Genomic DNA, 19,165 nt, shown 5'->3' on the forward strand with positions numbered 1-19,165 from the left:
GTTTTGGATGGGTGTTTGAGCTCTCTCACGATCGATGTGGAAATAGGGCGCTTGCCCTATTTGTGAGCTCCCTATTCCAGCTAGAGCGTCCTTGCTAATTCTTCTTCTTATAAGTCATGGCATGCGCTGCCCATGACTCGAGAGGTGTGGTTACGGGCGTAGATAGTGATGGGACGGTGACTGCGCTCTGCTGTACTCTTGCGGCGGAGGCTATTGATGCTTCTGCGCTAGAGCTGCTTGCAGCTGCGCCGCCTCAAACGCATCCCACTTGGCCGCCTCTCGCGGGAGCAGCATGCCGGGAAAGAAGACGGGCAGCGAGCTCCCGCCCGCCCGCGGGTACTTGGCCTCGAGGTCGAGTTGTGCGTCCATGGCCGTCATCTCACCGACGACGCCGCGGAACTCGACGTGGACGCCCAGCGCGCCGGGGCCCCGGCGCCAGCCGACGACGACGACGTTCTGCAGGATCCCGACCCCGCCCACAGCGAGCAGGTAGGGCGTGTTTGCGCGCACGCCGGGGGCCGTCACGAGTAGCGCCACCCACAGCAGCGCCGCGGCAGCCAGGTCCCCGATGTTGAGGCCTCGGCCGGGCCCATCCAGCTGTCATAGTCGCGGAGCATGCGGCTAAGGATCCAGCTGGTGCTGGGTCGCATATAGCCGTTCTTGGCCGTCACGACTAGCACGTTGCCGTCGCTGGCGGGTGGCATCAGCTTTGTGTCGCCCACGCTCGCCAGCAGCATGCTAACCGCGTATGACACCCATTCTAAAGGACACGAGAAAGGCCTGCATTGGGTTAGGAGCCAGATACCGTATATGCTTGGACGGAAACGTGGAGCAGAGACTAGAAAATACCAAAGAAGAAACTGACAGGCGTTAGGATACCGCCAGCGAGCTGCGCAAGGGCTTTATTGACAATGTCCCCGCCCAGAAGTAGGAGAATGCTAAAGACATCCGCTGGTTGGCTCCACCGCCGCCGGAAGGCGTCTTCGTGGTGGATGGTGCCAGCCAAGTTTTCTCGAGGCTGCATATGAGGGCTGAAGAAGCATCTTGGCGCTTTGAAGGAAGCGCGAACATGATAAAAAAGGTCGCAAAAACCGAGAGTAGTGTTTGACACGCCGACTATACTGACCGCTGACGATGCGTCTGCAGAGCCTTGCACTAACCGGGCGAAGCCGGTGTGGTTACACGGCAGGTTAGCCCGCCCAACACACAAGTTGAAATCCAACATGCACTAATACCCGAGGCAGCCGCCTGTTCCACGATTATGCAGGCCTACTATTTAGCCCACTTCCCCCACGGCTGAGCTCAGAATCATTGTCCGGTCTCTAGTTATCCAAGCTCCTGAGCGACATACCAGTCAGCTCGCAGAACGGCCCACACCTAGATATATTTTATATCACATGTTCCATCTCCTGCGCAACACTATGGAGCACCTTTTCATCGAGTACGATAGTTCTGTTCCAAGTACTAGAGTCATAAGCGCTTACCACGCAAAGCTGCTCGAGGCGGACTGGGACTCGACTGATGGTCCGACCGATTTTGAGCCTCCCAAGACCCCCTGGCTAGGCTTCCCCCATGATGATGCTACTCAGTGTCCTTTCGCCGACTATCCCTCGGCAGCCGGCTTCGACGCCGCTAGAATCTGGGAAGGGAGCCTGTCTCAATCCAGCAGCCAGCTCAATGGTCTCCCCGGGGCTGAGGTTGGCAGACGAGTCGCGGCACTGTTGCAGCCCTGGCTGTTCTTCGGGCTCATCGAAGCGGTAGTGGGCAAAAAGGTTGATGTTTCTTACCTGGTCCGCAAAGACGTAGATGGAGTTGCCCATATATACACCCGCAACCTCCATTTCTGCCTACAAGCGAGGGTTTATGGGATCCGACAGCAGGAGTACAGCGACCGCGCCGAGACGAATACGAGAATACAGCTCGAAACGCAACTAGTAAACAAGTGGATATCCAGGACGTCGCTCTAGAGCCACATCAACTTCAGGGACAAGCTCGAAGGGCCGTACCCAGGGTTCCTCGCCCTGCTCGAGCGCCTCGCGCCAGCTATCGTGCGCCTGGCCGAAGCAGTCGAACAGACGAGACTCCACGTCCTACTCGACTTCCCCTACAGGGGCACCCTGGGGTGGCTCTACCCCTGGGGCGCCATCGGGAAGCGCCAGTCGTCACTGCGCGTGATGGATTGGTGCGACTTCCAGATCCGCCTGATGGAAGACACTCTATCCCAGCCCGCCATCGACTGAATCGCCGCCATTAGGCCCAAGCTCGCGCCGGGAGGCGCTGGCGCTAGGCACGAAACCTGCACTCGCGATGCCTGCGCGCGTAACAACATCGACGAGGCGACGTACGTCCAGGCACACTGTTGTAGCGAGCCGGCGCTCTGCACCAAGCTCACGCTGGACCTCGAAGCCGTCAAGGGGGCCTGGGGGTCGGATCAGATTCCGATCGCCTCCCTCCAACACAAGAGCAACCTTGCCGACGACGAACTCATTCTCGTCGTCAGCTCGAGCGCCCTGCAGTCTCCTGGGAGCTACGTTGCCGCCTCTCACGTCTGGGCTGACGGGCTGGGCGGCGCCACGGAGAAAGGGTTGAACTTCTGCCAGGCCCAAAGGCTCGATCGACTCTGCCGGGCCGTCTGCGAGGCCACAGGAAGCAGCAGTAGTGGCGGCATTGCTGCAGAAGACCCTGTGTGGTTCTGGCTCGACGCGGCATGCATCCCGCGGCCCGAGACGATCGGGAGAGAGCTGTACTATAAGGCCCTCGACGGCATAAGGCACGTCTACAGCAACGCCCAGGCCGTCATCGTGGTCGACGAGACGGTCGGCAGGAGCACGACCTCGACCCCCACCGAGCTGCTCTACGCACGCATCTACCTCTCGTCGTGGATGCAGCGCATGTGGGCGTACGAGGAGGCTGTGCTCGCGCGCGAGCTCGTCTTCGCCCTCGGCGACGGCGGCCTCTTCGTCTTCAGGGTCCAGTCGACGCCGCCCGCCTCGCCCATGACCGCCGCGGTCGTGTGGCGGAGCCTCGGCGCCCAGGTGCACCGACCCCGCGTCGGGGGCCTAGGAGGCGGCGCCCAGCTCGACGTGGGCCACGTCGCGCGCGCGTTCCGCTTCCGCCTCACCAACGTGCCGGGAGAGGAGTTCCTCTCCGTCTCGGGCATGCTCGGCCTCGACACGCGGCGGCTGATGAGGGCGTCACCAGGGACGACGCGCGGGCCCGCGAGTTCTGGCTGATGCTGGGGGACCGCGTGCCGGCCAACACCCTCTTCGTCGACGCGCCCCGGCTCGCCACTGCCGCGCCGCCCGGCTTCCGATGGGCGCCCCGCACCCTGATGCACCCGTCCGCGGCCGGTCCCAAGATCGGCTCCTCCGTGGCGGCGCCCGACAGCAGGGCCACCGAGGCCGGGCTCGTGGGCACGTACGTGACCATCAGCCTGGACCGCGTGTTGGCCGGGAGCTGCCGGCGTGGCGCCTCCCAGCGCGCCATCTTCTACGTCTGGACCTCGGGCAGCGACGGCACCGTATCGCCGCCCGAGGGGCACCTGTGCCTGCTGAGGGTCTGCTGCGACTGGCACTGGCCGGAGCCCCCGGGGAGCGGCAGCTTCGACGCGATACTCCTCCCTGGGGAAATCATGCCGATTTTTTCCACCGGACAGTGGGTCGCGGGTGCCGCCGCGAGATTGGCCACCCGACCACCTGCCGAGGTCGAGCCCAGCATCTCGACAGTGCCCGCCGAGGAGGTCCAGGCCGTTTTTGAGTACTCCGGGCGGGTCATCGTCGAGCGGATCCGGAACGAGGAGATGAACACCAAACTAGGCACCGTGATGTTTGTGGGGAAAGACAAGACCGTAATAGATGGCTGCTGGCATGTGGGGTTTAGCAAAAATACTCGTTACCTAAGCCACTCAGGGGAGGGAAAGCAAACAGGCACACAATCAGAAGGCTTACAACATCCACTAGGTACCCATATATCTACTTTCTCCCCTATTTTCTTCATGATATTAATACAGCGACTGCGTGAAACCATCGCCGATACCTCGGGGACCTCTAGCAAGCACATGTCCGGCTTACTACAAGTAGCCTTCTCATTAAAATCACCATATAGATGTCATCAGTCCATTAGGGAAATGTTATCAAAGTACTCGTACTCGAGCCTAGCCCATTATTCATACCCGCCAACTCCCCAATCTATTACGACACCATATATGCCTGATGCCTGCCTAGGCATGCCAGAGCAATTTTGAAAAATAGGGACTCTGAGGGTCTGTTTTCGGACGCCTCTGCCCCTTTGTTCCTTCCCGGCCAAGCATTCCTGTCCCGTCCAAGGACCCGCACTTGTGTTCCACGAACCGATATCATAGATGATAGCTGCAACCCAACACTCAACAGACGCCCTCCGACCCAAGCTTCACTCCAACGACCGCAACATCTGATTGTAGGTTTGCTTTCAGTGGAGCCACGCCAAAAAAAAAAGGGACACCTCCAAACGCCACTTGATCATTGAGCCGCGTTTGCACCCTTCAGCCTATAAAGTCCACCACAAACCGCCTCCTCGGACCAAGCGATTACCACCGCCTTTCCCTACAACGCCTTCGTGCGAGACCGCGACCACCCCTCCCTCCCTCCATTTTCATTTCTTGCTCGTCATCACTACTATCAAGCGCACTTCACCCAACCGAGACAATGAGCGACAATTCGGAAGGTGAGGGGCAAGACGCCTTGAGCCAAGACATCTCGTGGGAGCTTGGCAGGTTCATCGCGAGCAAATCTTCCACCTTCGCCTGCGGCGGCGCCATTCCCATTGTGGATCCTGTCCTGGATCCTCTCCAGAAGGAAACCGTCGATACCACCGGGAGCCCCAGCAAACGCCGTCGCAAGGATGATACACTATCCACTGCGCCCATCAGCATCCGCTGGGACTCTCCCCAGGGAAACGAGGCTGTCGGTGTCGCCAAAGTCACTTTCCCCGTCACTGAACCGGATGGAGAAGCCAGCTTCACCAAGCTAGCTCAGGACAGCCAGCCCGCGGGCTTTGGGTACCAGGGCAAGAACGTTCTCGACGAGAGCTACCGCAAGGCTGCCAAGATGGATCGCTCTGACTTCTCGTCCGATTTCTGCCCCTACGAGCTCGGCATCATCGACACCATTGCTCAAGTTCTGCTGCCGAACACGAGGGACGGGATTTCGACGAAGGGTGTGCGGGCGGAGTTGTATAAACTCAACGTGAGTCCTTTTTTTCTTCTCCCTACAGAAATCCGGAAAGAATATCAACACTGACCGCATCCAAACATAGATATACTCCTCCCCGTCCGGCTTCTTCAAATCGCACGTCGACACCCCCCGCTCCGAGGCCCAGTTTGGCTCTCTCGTCGTCTGCCTCCCCTACAAACACGAGGGAGGACAGCTGATCGTGCGCCACACCAAACACGCCATCACGTACGACTGGAGCACCTCCAAGGCCGGGGCCGACGCCGTTCACTGGGCCGCCTTCTACAGCGACTGCGAGCACGAAGTCAGGGAGCTGACCCAGGGCCACCGCGTCACCCTGACCTACAACCTGTACTACGCCCCGGGCGTGGGCGACCTCGCCGAGCACGCCCCGGCCATGCAGGTCCAGACCCTGCCCCTGTACGACAAGGTGCAGGGCGCGCTGGCCGAGCCCTCCTTCATGAACGACGGCGGCCTTCTGGGCGTCTACCTCACGCACGCCTACGCGCACAGCACGCGCGCGGGCCGCAAGGCCCTACCGTCGGTGCTCAAGGGCGCCGACATGGCCGTGTACGCCGTGTTCCGCGCCCACGGGCTGAAGGTGTGGATCCGCCCCGTATTGCCGCGGGACAGCACCGTCGATGAGTACGGCTACGAACCCCACGGCGACGAGGAGTTCAACACACGCGTCGGGGTCCACCTGGGCGAGCTAATCGTGACCGACCAGGGCGGGTACGACGGCGTGGATGCGGAGGACATCTGGGACGAATGGAGCCACGATCGGGTGGACGTGAACTGGCTGACGGGCCCCGGGCCGGCCGAGTTGGAGGAGGCGACTTTTATGCATTTGACTGTGAGTAACCCATCCACCCCCTTTAGTTTTATACGACCCATCGCCGGGCACTAACTTGCTTATAGTACGGCAACGAAGCTAGCATCGACACGGTGTATATGCATGCTGCGCTGTTGGTTGAGGTTCCCGCCGCAAGCGAGCGCACGCAAGTTGCGGAGCGTGGTTAACTGGAGGATGGTACAGGCACAGGAGACGACGAGGGTACCGTCATGTGCGTCCCTGCGGTGTCGGGCTATCCATCTCAGTGCCAGCCACGGTTCCTCGGGCCAGCACACAACCTATGCGCTGAGCTGGAGCTGTCTATCAAAACAAACAGCCTTGGTCGTCATGCATCGGGTCGGGAATGCGCTGTGCATCTAATGTTTTCTAATCAATTTGGACGGAACCGAGGGAAACGGGTTTAGGGCTGGCTGGCCGAGTATCAACAGCAGTGGGTGTCAATTTCCATCATGGGAGGGTTGCCGGCGGAAAGATCCTTCTCATGTTCTTGGCTACCTAGGTACCTAGGTTGGTTGGCCGTGTATACTCGCGCTTTCAGTGAATGTGGCCAAACTTCACACCCCTCTCAGAACTGTTGAGCACTTGAGCTAGTCGGTGTTAGGGAGTCTAACTTCAGTTGACTAGCATTTTGCCGCAACGTTTGGATGTTCATGTCCGGTGTACTTCCTAATTCGCACATACGCACATTTCGCGCTGTGATCTGCGATCAACACCATGTGACAGGCGGATTAGCAGCAACTTTTACACCCAAACCTGCTTGCGGCTTCAGCACACTACAACGCTTTTCGATGGACGAGGCACCTACCAATGTTCCAAGAACGATTTGAAACGGTGATTCCACTCTTGTGCTCTAGTGATTGTCCTAGGTTGGTAGAAAAGGAGAACAACGGAGAAAATGACCAAGATGTCATGAAGGCGAAACCGGCCAAAATGCAAACAAGCGGCATACCCAGAGGTGTATTTTCCAGCCGACGGAAGGGGACAAAAAGAGATGAATGGGCATTTCAGCCCACGTTCGCTTGCCAGGACCTTAACCCAGAAATGACCCGTGTATCGAAGAACAAATGCGTCAAAAAAAGTCATAACATCCCAAGAGGCAACTCAGTCCTCCTCACTAACGTCGCTCTCCATATCCTCGCCTAGCGCGTTCTCGAGCTCGGCCTCGAGGTCGGCCGCGAGATCGTCGTCGTCGCCCTCGCCCTCGCTGTCGGCGGCGGCGGCGGCGGCGGCGTTGTAGCCCTGGCCGCCGGCGATCTGGTCGTAGGCGTCGGGCACGTCGTCGTCCGGGTCCGCCTCGGCGTCGGCGTCCTCGTCCTCATCGCCGTGGTTCTGGATGAAGTCCTCGAACCGCCGGATCTGGGGCGGGAAGGCGGGCGAGAAGTGCGACGACTCCGGGCGCGGGCGCTGGTTCGGCGCCATGCCCTCGGGGTACTCGACAAGCAGGCCTCCGTCATCGTCCGACTCCTCCTCGTCCGAGTCAGAGTCCATGTCCTTGGCCTTCTTTTTGCTGGCCGCTGGCGGGTTTGCAGGCTTGGGAGGAGCTTTGGGTAGCGGTATTGCCGCTGCGGCTTCGACCTCGGCAGCCACCGCCGCAGCAGCAGCGGCGGCGGCGGTGGCCTTCTTCTGGGTGGCAGCTACCTTCTTCGCGGCGGCGGCCTCCTTTTTCTTTTGTGCGGGCGTGGGCCCGTCCGCCTTCTTCTTGGCCGCCGCCCTCTTGGCAGCGGCGCCCTTGGGGACTGAAGCTGGCGCGGTGGCGGCGCCGGCTTTTCGCTCTAGGTGAGGGGGCACGCCGTGGCCGGAAAGGTAGGGATGTTGTTCCCTTAGGGCAACGGCGTCGTCGTTGTCCGGGGTTGCGACCAGGTTCACGTTGAAGAGGGAGTCTAGACGGTGTAGGACGAAGGCCCGGCGGTTGGGGTCGAAGATCAGCACGAATTGGCGATCATCGATGGCGCGTGTGCCATTGTAGCTGTATTTGGTGCCGTCGGCCTCGCGGAAGGCTAGATCGAAGGTCCCACTGCCGGGCGTCGAGTTTTTTATCCGGGCATTGCTGGGAGGCGCGTCTCCTGGTCTGTGATTGTCTATTCGTAGGGGTCGTACATGTCAGCATGTTTGGCTAGGGGAAGGCGCAAAGCTGGAGGGGGAAGGAGGGAGCACATACATCTCACTCCAGTGTATACTTCTTTGGGCGGGCGACCCAACAGCGCGTCGCTCAGAATTACCGGGAACTTCTCGGGCTTCGTAGGATCTATCAGGTCCGCCGAAGCGGTCGAGGCGGCAGACATGGTGGCAGCGGTTGGTCGGGAGGCGGAGCGGATGGTTCGGGGCTACTCCGACACCCCTTGCGGATAGTAGGGCGGCAAGGGGGATAGAGGAGGCAATGACATGGAACTTGCGGTTTCAAACGGGAACGGGGGCGAGGGAGGGCGCCGAATAATGTGGTGGAGAGGACAAAGAAGTCGGGAAAAGCGTTTGGGGGCTAAAGGCGTACGAAGGTTGGACGTTGACGCAGACTCTCGGGAGGGTGTGGCTTGTGCGCCTTTGCCTTTGCTGACGGAGAAACAAAGGCCGGGCAACCTGTCCTGGATGGTCAGCCACAAGGAGAAGATGGGCTGGACGTGCTAGGTAAACTGAATGGGCCAGAGTGACTAGGATGGGACGGAGGGATGGCTCAATTGAGAGGGAGCATTCGTCTGGGTTGCAGCGACGGAGAGCAAGCATCAGCGACGGCATGCGCGCCGCGCAACACCAGTTGAGCACACTCGACCGAATCACTTCCAGTAAACTGCGCGCGGCATTGGCTAGTGCTGCTAGGGACTGTTGTTGGGTGCGCGCGTGCGTGCTCAGACTCCCGCCCCGACCGGCCGGCCAGAACCGGTTAGGTGCAGTCTCAACCGCTCACTGGTGTTGCAACAGTCGACGGCCAAGGGCGGGGTCCAAAGAGCGGAGCTGGCGCCAGGGGCTTGCGGCGACAGCCGAGGCGAACGGCGGCTCAGGGAGCCACTGGAGCCGCCTCTCTGGTCAGCTCTGATGTGGGCACTGGGGCTCCGTTATGCCAGGTTCCCCCAGCCAGAAAGCAGAAAGACTGGGACGGCCTGAGCTCCACGTGAACAAGCTGTTCCACTCGTGTTGATCACTGGCATCGGCAAACCACCAACGCAGCTGCAAATACTCTTATCAGGACTCTGGGCTGACGTGATCAAGCCTGTCCGTTGGCTGAGTTCTAATCACACGTGTCACACCATATTTGATCATGGTTTGCCGCGTTGACTGTTTTCTCTGATCAACCCGACGTTTCTAGGTCCCTACCACCTGCTAGGACGTTGCATGAGGGCTCATGTGAGTACGAGGCTTTCATTTCACAGTCGCGGTGGACTCCAAATTGGAAACCGCAAAGCTTACGAACATTGGCAGAACACGAGCTGTCGCTCATGTGGATCACTCGGGATTTCTCCACCAAATTATGACCCCGTCGACAAGTCTGCCGTCGAGCAAAAATAAGGAAAGAAAAGGTCGCATAATGAAACGTAAATGGATATTCAGTCAGCATGGGCCGTGAAGCCATGTTCAGCTCAAATCACCCTGCATATCGGCAATAATGTCCATAAAGAGCGTTGGCAAGGGAAAGGGGGCATTGGACATGATGCCCTGGACCTCGAGATGGACGGCATTTTGCTTTGCGTGTGGCGCAGGCCGGGCTGAGAATGCCTCCCTTTAGCTTCCCAAGACGGCCGGCCAGCTGAAGCCAACGGCCCGTCACACCAACACACTCCCTCCTCCCTCCAACCGCGGTGTTATCCGATGTTCCCCACGAGTTGCCTTTGGGATGGGCCCGGCTGCTTTTTGCTGCAAACAGGCCATTGTTCTTTCCGTTTCCCCGCCCTCTCCCACCTGCAGTCTTTGCTTTTCGGCAGGGTTCTTTTCCATGCAGCCGTCAGCCACCCGCAGCATTATCGCCCCTGGAATTCTGCCAAACTGCGACCCTGCAGTGTCGTTGGTGGTGTTGCAGTTTAGGGTGCAACCGAGCTGCTCCGTCTCCCAACAGGAAGATAAAGGCATTGGACGCAGAAGGTTGCTTGTGTGCCCTTTTGCACGACAGGTGGACAGGTGGACAGCCGAGAAGCTAAGACAGATGTGTCTTTGATGGGTCGAGCGGTTCATCGTGCGTCGTGCATCGTGCATCGCAATATTGGGACGAGTGCCGGCTGGGGGTAGCGACGGCGACCGTCGGCGACCGGCCGCAGCAAAGCAGAGCACCGCAAAAACACAGCAAGACACAGAACAGGTGCCAGCAGTCTTGGGATTTGTCGACGGACGGACCCACCACGACATCCGACCAACAGCACTCAATGTGCTCTTTTGCGTGCTCTTCTGTGTGCTGGCAGGGCTCCGACGGGGAACCCGTCAATTCCCACGACACGACAAAGAGCCTGGCGGTCAAGTCCAAGGCTGCAAGCTTCCTGCACTGCAATGCATGGGTCGGCACCCGCTTGCAGCTGCTGGGGTCAATTTATGTTGCTAAAGTCCCAATCCGGCAAGTAGTAGCGACCAGGGCCCGGGCAGCTGCATTCTAGCCCTCCCGTATAAGCCATAACGAGCTTTGAGGTGGATGCTACCCCCAGCCTACCTGCCCGCGTCGACGCTGTCAATTCGACGCTGTCGATGATGGATCGACTGAACGCTGGCCGGGTCGCTTCTCCACCCCGTCGTGCAGAAGGCGCGCCCGCGAGATGCAAGGCAGGAGTTTCCGTATTTCCCCTATTTTCTGCCGTCTTGCTTTTTCCTGACTATAACAGTGCGGACTGTCCCCCACACCCGCCCCAGCCTGCCTGGCTGGCCAGCTGGGAGGACAAGCCAGTGCGTCCATCGTCGGCCACGGCCGTTTTCATGCTTGCTGCCGCTTTCGTTTTGATTCTTGCTTGTTCCACAACCTCTGCCATATCTGGCTGGAATCCGACCGACACCAACAGTCCGGCATCGTTCACCGTTCAATGTCGTTCCACGACGTCGTGTCTCGTCCCCATCGCTGAGATCCTGCCTGTGTCGCGGGGGAGTCGAGACACCAAGGCGACGAAACCAGCTGTCGCCATTGACGGAAACGAAACGAGCCAACTTTCCACCGCCCTAAACTGGTCTGGTCGTTGCCCGCATCCCTCGAACTCGACATCCAGTGGTGGCCTTGTCAACCGTTGACGTAGGGCTCGCTCCCCTTTGAATAGGGGCTTCTACGCACGCACACAGTACGACCAAGCCGAAGCCACAGACGGTCCGACCATTCACCAGCTCCTTTTCCCGCCCCATTTGGCCGTGTCAAACGCTGTCCAAGTGTTGTGTGTACCGTGTGATTTTCCCTACTGCGACTTGTCACCCAACCTTCATCTCGGCCAAGCCCGGCATCCGAGGAACTTTGCGTCCAACAGCTAGTGTCTCCTGAGAACGACCAGGTCCCGGGCTCTGCTCCCAGGAGAGTTAGCCTTCGAAAGCTTGGTCTCCCCTCACATCGACGTGTTCCTTTCTGTACCCGTCGCTCTTCATTCACTGCTGCTCGACATCGGCATCTCCCTTGAGCCTATTGTCCCTTTCTTGCCCCTGGCCGCAAGGATTGCCGCTACGCCATCGATTCCCTGAGCCGCTCGGCCGATCCTCACTCGCAATGTGGGGTGGGCGGAGAAGTTGTTGCTGCTTGGCAGCCTCGCTTCTTGGCCTTGCTGGCGCCTACAAGCTTGACCCGAACTCCACAGGTGAGCCTTGCTCTCGGCGCGGCTGCGTGAGCGCACTAGGCGCAGGCCCCTTATGCAGGGACTTGACGTCGGAGAAGCTTACAGCTTACCCATCCACATCAAAATCCCACCAGACTCGATAAAAAGTGTCTCGAGGTCAATAACAGACGACTTGATCAACACATTCTACACTGGCCACCGGCCTGGAAACACACCAGGCACCCTCCCACCCCCGTATTACTGTAAGCCATGATCTATGGGTGCCCTCGTTCCAACGCAGTAGCGAGCATTGTCGCCGACACCGTTCTGACAAATAACAAACTCATTCAGGGTGGGAGGGCGGCGCCTTGATGGGCGCCTTGATTGACTATTGGTACTACACTGGCGACACCAAGTTCAATGATCTCACATCCCAGGGCCTGCTCGCGCAGGTCGGCGAGTTCAACGACTACATGCCCAAGGCGCAGATCATGAACGAAGGCAACGACGATCAGGGGTTTTGGGGGGTCGCTGTCATGGCGGCGGCCGAATACAAATTTCCAGACCCTCCCAAAGACAAGCCTCAGTGGCTGGCGCTGGCACAGGCCGTGTTCAACACGCAGGCGTCCCGATGGGACAACCAGCACTGCGGCGGTGGGCTTCGGTGGCAGATCTTCCAGTGGAACAACGGCTACGACTACAAGAACACGATATCACAAGCGTGCTTCTTCAACATCGCCGCGCGGCTCGCGCTCTACACTGGTAACAACACTTATGCGGAATGGGCCGACAGGGTGTGGGACTGGACCTATGCCGTGGGCTTCATCGACGAACAAAGGTACTGGATCTACGACGGCGCCCACATACCCAACAACTGCACCAACATTGTACCATATGTGTGGTCCTACAACTCGGGTGCCTTCATGCACGGAGTCGCCGCCATGTACAACTTCACGACGGGCGCCCGCCGCGAAATCTGGCGAGACCGTCTCGACAGGCTCGTCAACGCCTCGTCGGTCTTTTACAACGGAACCAATAACGAGATCATGTCCGAGGTGGCCTGCGAGCCGGTGGGGCTGTGCAATGTCGACCAGCAGTCGTTCAAGGCATATCTGGCACGATGGATGGCGGCAACGACCAAGTGGGCGCCTTGGACCGAGAGCAGGCTCATGCCGCGACTGCGCACGACGGCCGTCGTGGCTGCGAGTCTCTGCACCGGGGGCAGCAACGGGCGCATGTGCGGACACAAGTGGTATGAGGGCACCCACGACGGCCTGATCGGACTTGGCCAACAGATGTCGGTCATGGAGGTTATCGTGGGGCTCATGGCTGGACAGGTCGGCGCGCCTGCCACGGATAAGACCGGAGGCACGTCGCAGGGCGACCCGTCTGCTGGCGGCAACGATATGGGATTCAAGGAACCGGGGTCAATCAAGCACGACCTGCCTCCCATAACAGAGAAGGACCAGGCCGGCGCATACATCCTGACGGTGGCCGTGCTGCTTGGGCTCTTTCTCGGCATCGCATTTGTCCTCGCCAACGAGACGGACGAGCGTACATTCCCCGAGCAGTGGTCGGCCATGCGCTCGTCCCTAGCGGGTGACAAGATGAAGATGGCCATGGCATCTGCCGCTGCCGCGACAGCTGGGGTCCTAAAGAAGAAGAAGGCATCGTCAAAGAACCCCGAAGGCGGCGCAGAGGGCAAGGACGGCCAAGGGGGCGCTCTCTCAGAGAACCAAGCTAGTATCTGGAATTCGGCCATGGCGGTCGACGCCCGGGAGAAGCGAGCCAGCCGTCTCAGCGTCATGGAGTCGTCATCCCGCGCCACCCGTTTCAGTTCAGGTGGTCCTGGCGGGAGCCAGAACGCTTCCATGGAGGACGCGTCGTCGCCACATCCTGATATGCAACAGAAACGACATGTCCAGTCGGCGTCTGCAAGGTTGTCAGATGACCCGGAGCTGGGACTGTCCCCCCTGACGATTGACCTTGCTCAAGGGTCAGACTCGCGGCAACCACCGGCCGCTGCTGGCTTCCATCAGTCGGCCTCCCAACAGCTCGAAAACAATGCAGATGCCGGGCCTTCAAGCAGGAATGTGCTTCACAAGGAGGAATCAACTTCCGAAAGGCAAACGGGGACGTCGGGCGGCGTGGCCACATAGTTTGTGGGCCGACGCCGGCTGCGCAAAAAGCGGACTGTCCCTCAAGATGGGTGATCGGCTCGAGACGAAGGGAAGAACGGGGCCAAGTCTCTTAATAGTCTTTGACGAGGTTGTCCTCCCCAACTCGCTCTATTGTTGCTTTTGCACTTTTTATTTCTCACTTTTCTCTTTCGGTGGCATGGACAGATGGCGCTAGGAGAAACCCCCGATTTCTTGGACGGAAAATGATTTCAGACTATGGCTACTCCTGGCTAGGAGGACATGTATATAAAGATTTGCAGCGGTGGATACGGATACGAGTGAGAAGCACCTGGTAACATTTGCATTCTGGTACTGTCTAGGTTTGCTATGGCATGTTTGGCTATCAAAAATCGAGAATGGCATGAGCATGATCCTCGGCGACTGGATGAATACGCTGCACTAGGCTCACCAGTGCGCTCACGCTTGCGGCTGACTAACAATGTCAAGATGCCACCAACAGGTCAGGTCCTGAGAGTACTTTTTGTGCAGGTTGATCATGCCAGGCTTGGAGATTATGATGGCTCCGGGTGGTGTCGCGGGCATGGTTGGCAGCCAGGGTGTTACCGCGGACTTTTGCCGCCATCATCTAGCGCCAGGGGTGATGGTACTTGGCGGGATGAAGTGTATAAGGTACCTTTTTTCCCCGTGCGGTATTCCGACGTCGAGTTGCACGGCCTTTGTGTCCGCGGGTTTCCTCCTGGCTTTGGAGCTGTTGGGGGCCCGTCCTGTGTAGGCCGGACAGTGATAGCGTCGGCCCATCCTCGTCCTCGTCCCTCCCCGCAGGCCGGGAGCGAACGATTCGGCGCGCGTCTTTCTACCGCGCTGGGATCTACATTGAGCTTTCTTGACAGGAAGCGCCGTCTAGAGCTGACACGCCCACTACGGCGTGTTTTTCCTTTATTCTGCGGACACCACCCCGCCCCTAGGTTCGCAACATCCCCCGCTCCATACCGGCCTTGAATGGCCCACTCGCAAACAGGGAGAGGTTGTTGGCGAGGGGATGTCTTGGAATACATCCAATGGCTGGAGAGAAGGGACGCCATGGGGGGTGCGAGATAACTGTGTACTTGAGCTCTGCTGTCTCCGTTGCAGCCCCCCCTGGTCAACATTCGCACCAGAGCCTTGATCAACGTGCCCACAACAGGAGACGGGCAGATGGTTAACAGGCTTGTATTGCGTAATATTTCAATCAAGACGGCGACCGGATTCGGTGTCAACGCAGGTGTGTTTGGTGCCCTCCTCGGGGCGTCGACATCCTCTCTCCGCTACCCCGACTGGCCGTGACAATTCGAATCCACTTGATCAGCAGAAAAAAAAAAGAAAACAGGCTCCCAAACCAGGCGTAATCATTGCCAACCAGCTCATCATATCCTGCTCTATCCCCTCCAGCTAAGAGTCAATACTAAAGCGTATCATGGATCAAAAGTACCAGTTCCAGAAGTCCATAATGAATAATAGAATAGCAAAAATGCCGAACAGCCCAAGACGAAAAGAATGAGGGGGGAAACAAAGTGAGTGATGAAAACGAAGGACAAGGCAAGACAAAACGAGGGTGAATCGAAGGCGCGCAGATGGGTGGATTAAACGACATGGTGTCTCTAATCATCGTTGGTGAGGTCGATACAGTGAAACGGCCGCTTCTTGCCGCCGGCCGGAGCACAGTTCTTGTCGTCCCGGTTCTCGTTCGGGGGACCGCCCGAGGACGGGGATGGCGCATTCACGCACATTGACGGAGAAGGCGGATCACGCGAGGAGGAGGACGAAGCTGAGCGTGCGCTGCTGCTGCTGCTGCTGTCCCACTTGCTCGTGATGTTGGTCAGCTCGCCCAGTACCGCGGTCTTGGAAGCCGACGGCGGGCTGGCGTCGCTGTTTTCGATGTGTTTCTTGGCCAGCTGTGCCACCTCATCCAGCAGCTCGGCCGTCCCCGGCGACAGCAGTGGCAATGGCAGGGCGTCGCGGCCGGCGGCGTATCGGCTTGTCGTTCCCGGCAGCTCGTTCAGCAGCGTGGCGGTCGACGACCCGCTGCTGCTCCGGGTCCGTACCGCCTCTTCGTTTTCCTTGTCCTCCGCTTTGGCAGTGGCAGCGGCGGCGGCCGGTGGGCCGTTCTCGATCTTGGCCTCCTGTGGCTTGTGCTCTTCGGCCGTCATCGCGGCTGGCGGGTTGCTGATGCCCCGCGGAGACTGCTCTGTGTCTAGGTCAATAATGACAGGCGCCGCCGCGTCCTTGCGCTCTTGCTGAAGCGGCGGGTGCCGCGTCGCCACGGGCGACAGCCGGATGGGGATGGGGCGGTCGTCGATGAGGGTGAGGTCGATCATCTCGGGCCGCCTCTTCCTCTGCTGCCTGCGGGCGGCCGGGAAGGTTGCTGCCGCGCCGCCGCTGATGCTGCCGAGGGTGGTGCGGGGCCCGCGAGAAGGCGTGGCGACGTTGGTGATGTTGCCCAGAGCTGCACGGGGGCGATCCAGAGGGGTGGCGGCACCTCCGCCTCCGCTGCCGCCGCCGGGGGGCTGGTTCTCCTTTTTGACATCACCGCGCTCCGGGGCCGCCGCGAGGCCAATGCTGGCGCTCCTGGCGCGCCGGCGACGCTTTACGTTCTGGGGCTGGGCGGCGCCACTCGCCACGGCGGCCTTGTTGTCGTCACCACCACCGCCATCCGCGTCGCTGTCGAGTCCGTCGGCCCTGCGTAGCTGCTCCCTCAGGTGGCGGAACAGGTGCTCGACGACCGAGGGCGGGAACGCGTTCCCGATCTGCTTCTTGACGCAGGACCCCTTGAAGTGGAAGTCGATCGGGAAGCCCTGGATGCAGGCGAGCTCGCGGTCGGTGAAGCGGCGCGTGCCGCTGAAGTGCACCGTCGTGACGCCCGACGTGGTCACCGTCTGGCCCAGCCGGTCCGCGTCCTAGGCGGGTCGGGCGGGGCCTCCGAGCGCCGCGGAGTAGAGGTCGTGCAGCTGTGCCCGTCTTGGGATCTTCGCGATGGCTTTCCGGATCGTCAGGTGCGGCTTGAGCCTGCGCCCACCGCCGCCGAACCGCGCCGCCATGCCGCCGTGCGAGGGCTCCGGGAAGGTGGGGAGGGGTTCGCCCGGGCACGCGCCGATGATAATAAGGCGCTTGCGGGTTTGTGGGAGGCCCTGGGGTGGACGAGGTGTTAAGTTAGTACTTGAATGAGACAACCGAGTCCAGGAACTTACCCAATCGGCCAGGGGGATCTGGCTCCAGCGGACCGAATATCCCAGCTCGGTAAAGCCGTGGATTAGGGCGGCGAAATAGCCTTTGTGCGCCCTGGCGCTGGCGAGCCCAAAGGTCTGCTCGAGCGTAAAAACGCGCGGCTTGAGCTTTTCAACCGCGGCCTTGCACGAAAAGAGAGCGGCGCTGTTGACCTCGTCGTTACCGCCCTCGATCGTGTGGGCGGGCGAAAAAAACTGGCAAGGGGGCGAAAGGTGCAGGATGTCAACGGGCAGGGTCTCGGCCCCCTGGATAAAGTCGAAAACTTCGTGCTGGAAGAGCACGGTTGTGGGGAAGTTGTGCTCGTAGGTGGCACACGCGTGCTGCCAGTGGTCCACCGCGTACTCGACCCGAAAGCCGGCCGCGCGCATCCCGCAGGACGTGCCGCCGGCGCCGCAGAAGAGGTCGGCCGCCGCGTACTGCCGGCGCTGCCCGTCGTCTTGCCCGCCGCGGATGGCAGCACCGGCCTCTTGTAGCTCGCCCAGGGCGCCGCCATCCTCGACCTTGGCCCCGTCCTCGGGCAGACAGTACGAGCCGCCGGGGATCTTGCCGCCCCGCCAGGCCCCAAGGTTATCATTGTCGGCGCGCCGATACCGGAGCTTGGGCACGTCGGCGGCGCGCAGGTGACGCATCTCGTAGGCCTTTTGGCGCGTCTCGGAAAGGCGGTTGACGGCGCAGGCGTAGGTGATGGCGAACTGCCACCGGCATATAAGCAAATTATCGTTGGCCAGATCCCGGAACTCGGGCCATGGCGCGCTGGTAATGATAAAACTCCGGACGCCGACCACGTCGCCGGGGCCGACGTCGATATGGCCCTGGTCCTCATCCCCGCCCTCGTCGCTCTGGATGAAGCGGCAGATCTCATTGCGCTTCCGGGTTAGCAGCGCGTTCATATTCCTTGTGCGCATGTAAGGAACGCCACGCAGGATTGTATTGTCGGCATCTATAAAGATCTGGCGGACTTCCAGAAACTCCACCTGCTCGTACAGCGTCTGCGCGAAGTCTTGGAGCGGATGAAGCTCGACGAGGTGCCCTTCCTTGATCGTCTCGCCATTGACGACGCAGCTGTTGAGTCTCGTCTGGTGAGCCTCGAGGGGCCTCACCAATGGGCGGTGGTGGGCAGGGCCTTCTGCCCGAGGCCGGGAGACTGCTTCCTTGTCGTCGTCATCGTCGTCGGCGAGTGTGAGGTCTATGAAGGACTTGGCTTCCGGGTAGACAGCCTCGGGCGCGGGTGCGGGTGCGGGTGCGTCCACTGGACCTTCGCTCCCGTCACTGCCCGAATCGTCCTCAACCTTGATGGGCTTGTGCAGGACAGCTCCATACTCCTCGCGAAGCCGGATCAGTCTGTCGACATTCCGATCGTTCTCGTTCTCTGCCGGGTCGTCATCAAGGATCTCAATGATGGGTGGGTGCGCCGGCGGCATTGTAGCAGCAGCGTGGCGATGAGGAGAAACGACTGCGGACGTAACAAAAGTTAGCTATGGCCTAGGAGTGCTAAGCAGAGGTGCTCTCCAGCGAATGTGGAAGGGAAGGTTGGGGGTCTCGAGCCGAAGTCGCCATCCTCGAAAGGAGAAATGGTAAAAGGGGAGCTTACCTCTCCTTCTCTGCCCGCACAGTTTTCGACAATGGAGTGTCTGCCGCCTGGGCTCAGAATGGTCGAGGTGCGAGTGAAAGACTGAGAGCTGCAGGGAGCCCAAGGGGGAAATAGAGGGGGTAAAACACCAGAATAGACAGCAAAAGCGGTATGATGTGTTGGCGGGCTAGTTTTTCAAGTCTGGCAAAGCTCAGGCCGCGAGGCTTGCTGGAAACAAAGGCGAGGTATCCGGGCGGAGAGGGTATTGTGGAAAAAAGACGAGTGTGAAGATAAAGCGTAGCAATTCGCCGAACCCGGAAACAAAAAGTCAAGTCATCAAAATGGACAGCAAGGGTGAACCTTGTCGGTAACCTGGTTTTCCAGGTTGGGGACGGGCCTGGTTGCGAGCTGGGGGAAACAAAGGCGAGTGTTGCGTG

General features: G+C 59.8%; 7 protein-coding genes across 7 annotated transcripts; 3 read left to right on the forward strand and 4 right to left on the reverse strand.

Moving 5' to 3' along the window:
- Positions 1 to 210: 210 nt before the first annotated feature.
- Positions 211 to 1,024, reverse strand: GGTG_11689 (hypothetical protein; the record flags this gene model as incomplete). Its single annotated transcript, XM_009229580.1, has 2 exons — positions 211 to 597; positions 866 to 1,024. 2 exons carry the CDS (start codon positions 1,022 to 1,024, stop codon positions 211 to 213), a joined length of 546 nt encoding a protein of 181 aa, XP_009227844.1.
- Positions 1,025 to 2,174: 1,150 nt separating this feature from the next.
- On the forward strand, positions 2,175 to 3,367 carry GGTG_11690 (hypothetical protein; the record flags this gene model as incomplete). The annotated part of the gene is made up of 2 exons (XM_009229581.1): positions 2,175 to 2,182; positions 2,255 to 3,367. 2 exons carry the CDS (start codon positions 2,175 to 2,177, stop codon positions 3,231 to 3,233), a joined length of 987 nt encoding a protein of 328 aa, XP_009227845.1. The 3' UTR covers positions 3,234 to 3,367.
- Positions 3,146 to 3,821, reverse strand: GGTG_11691 (hypothetical protein). Its single transcript, XM_009229582.1, has one exon. The coding sequence runs from the start codon at positions 3,772 to 3,774 to the stop codon at positions 3,490 to 3,492; it is 285 nt and encodes a 94-aa protein (XP_009227846.1). The 5' UTR covers positions 3,775 to 3,821; the 3' UTR covers positions 3,146 to 3,489.
- A 799-nt stretch (positions 3,822 to 4,620) lies between these two features.
- Positions 4,621 to 6,257, forward strand: GGTG_11692 (hypothetical protein). The gene is made up of 3 exons (XM_009229583.1): positions 4,621 to 5,222; positions 5,293 to 6,060; positions 6,126 to 6,257. Exons 1-3 carry the CDS (start codon positions 4,683 to 4,685, stop codon positions 6,225 to 6,227), a joined length of 1,410 nt encoding a protein of 469 aa, XP_009227847.1. The 5' UTR covers positions 4,621 to 4,682; the 3' UTR covers positions 6,228 to 6,257.
- Positions 6,258 to 6,519: 262 nt separating this feature from the next.
- Positions 6,520 to 8,952, reverse strand: GGTG_11693 (hypothetical protein). Its single transcript, XM_009229584.1, has 2 exons — positions 8,219 to 8,952; positions 6,520 to 8,138 (listed from the first exon to the last, which is right to left on the reverse strand). The coding sequence occupies exons 1-2, from the start codon at positions 8,340 to 8,342 to the stop codon at positions 7,162 to 7,164; spliced, it is 1,101 nt and encodes a 366-aa protein (XP_009227848.1). The 5' UTR covers positions 8,343 to 8,952; the 3' UTR covers positions 6,520 to 7,161.
- A 1,902-nt stretch (positions 8,953 to 10,854) lies between these two features.
- On the forward strand, positions 10,855 to 14,315 carry GGTG_11694 (glycosyl hydrolase family 76 protein). The gene is made up of 3 exons (XM_009229585.1): positions 10,855 to 11,798; positions 11,912 to 12,019; positions 12,108 to 14,315. The coding sequence occupies exons 1-3, from the start codon at positions 11,711 to 11,713 to the stop codon at positions 13,913 to 13,915; spliced, it is 2,004 nt and encodes a 667-aa protein (XP_009227849.1). The 5' UTR covers positions 10,855 to 11,710; the 3' UTR covers positions 13,916 to 14,315.
- Positions 14,316 to 15,528: 1,213 nt separating this feature from the next.
- GGTG_11695 (RIP defective) lies at positions 15,529 to 18,579 on the reverse strand (the record flags this gene model as incomplete). Its single annotated transcript, XM_009229586.1, has 4 exons — positions 15,529 to 16,728; positions 16,799 to 16,899; positions 16,950 to 17,061; positions 17,122 to 18,579. 4 exons carry the CDS (start codon positions 18,577 to 18,579, stop codon positions 15,535 to 15,537), a joined length of 2,865 nt encoding a protein of 954 aa, XP_009227850.1. The 3' UTR covers positions 15,529 to 15,534.
- Positions 18,580 to 19,165: the final 586 nt, after the last annotated feature.

This window comes from Gaeumannomyces tritici (genome assembly GCF_000145635.1).
Source record: "Gaeumannomyces tritici R3-111a-1 unplaced genomic scaffold supercont2.7, whole genome shotgun sequence".
NCBI lineage: Eukaryota > Fungi > Ascomycota > Sordariomycetes > Magnaporthales > Magnaporthaceae > Gaeumannomyces > Gaeumannomyces tritici.

Bases quoted from the DNA above. Each gene is read 5' to 3' on its own strand.
- GGTG_11691 (XM_009229582.1), bottom strand. From the start codon at position 3,774: ATGACCCGCCCGGAGTACTCAAAAACGGCCTGGACCTCCTCGGCGGGC.
- GGTG_11692 (XM_009229583.1), top strand. From the start codon at position 4,683: ATGAGCGACAATTCGGAAGGTGAGGGGCAAGACGCCTTGAGCCAAGAC. The intron at 5,223-5,292 runs GTGAGTCCTTTT...ATCCAAACATAG, and splicing joins CGGAGTTGTATAAACTCAAC to ATATACTCCTCCCCGTCCGG. The intron at 6,061-6,125 runs GTGAGTAACCCA...ACTTGCTTATAG, and splicing joins CGACTTTTATGCATTTGACT to TACGGCAACGAAGCTAGCAT.
- GGTG_11693 (XM_009229584.1), bottom strand. From the start codon at position 8,342: ATGTCTGCCGCCTCGACCGCTTCGGCGGACCTGATAGATCCTACGAAG. The intron at 8,139-8,218 runs GTATGTGCTCCC...CCCTACGAATAG, and splicing joins AGTATACACTGGAGTGAGAT to ACAATCACAGACCAGGAGAC.
- GGTG_11694 (XM_009229585.1), top strand. From the start codon at position 11,711: ATGTGGGGTGGGCGGAGAAGTTGTTGCTGCTTGGCAGCCTCGCTTCTT. The intron at 11,799-11,911 runs GTGAGCCTTGCT...AAATCCCACCAG, and splicing joins GCTTGACCCGAACTCCACAG to ACTCGATAAAAAGTGTCTCG. The intron at 12,020-12,107 runs GTAAGCCATGAT...AAACTCATTCAG, and splicing joins CCTCCCACCCCCGTATTACT to GGTGGGAGGGCGGCGCCTTG.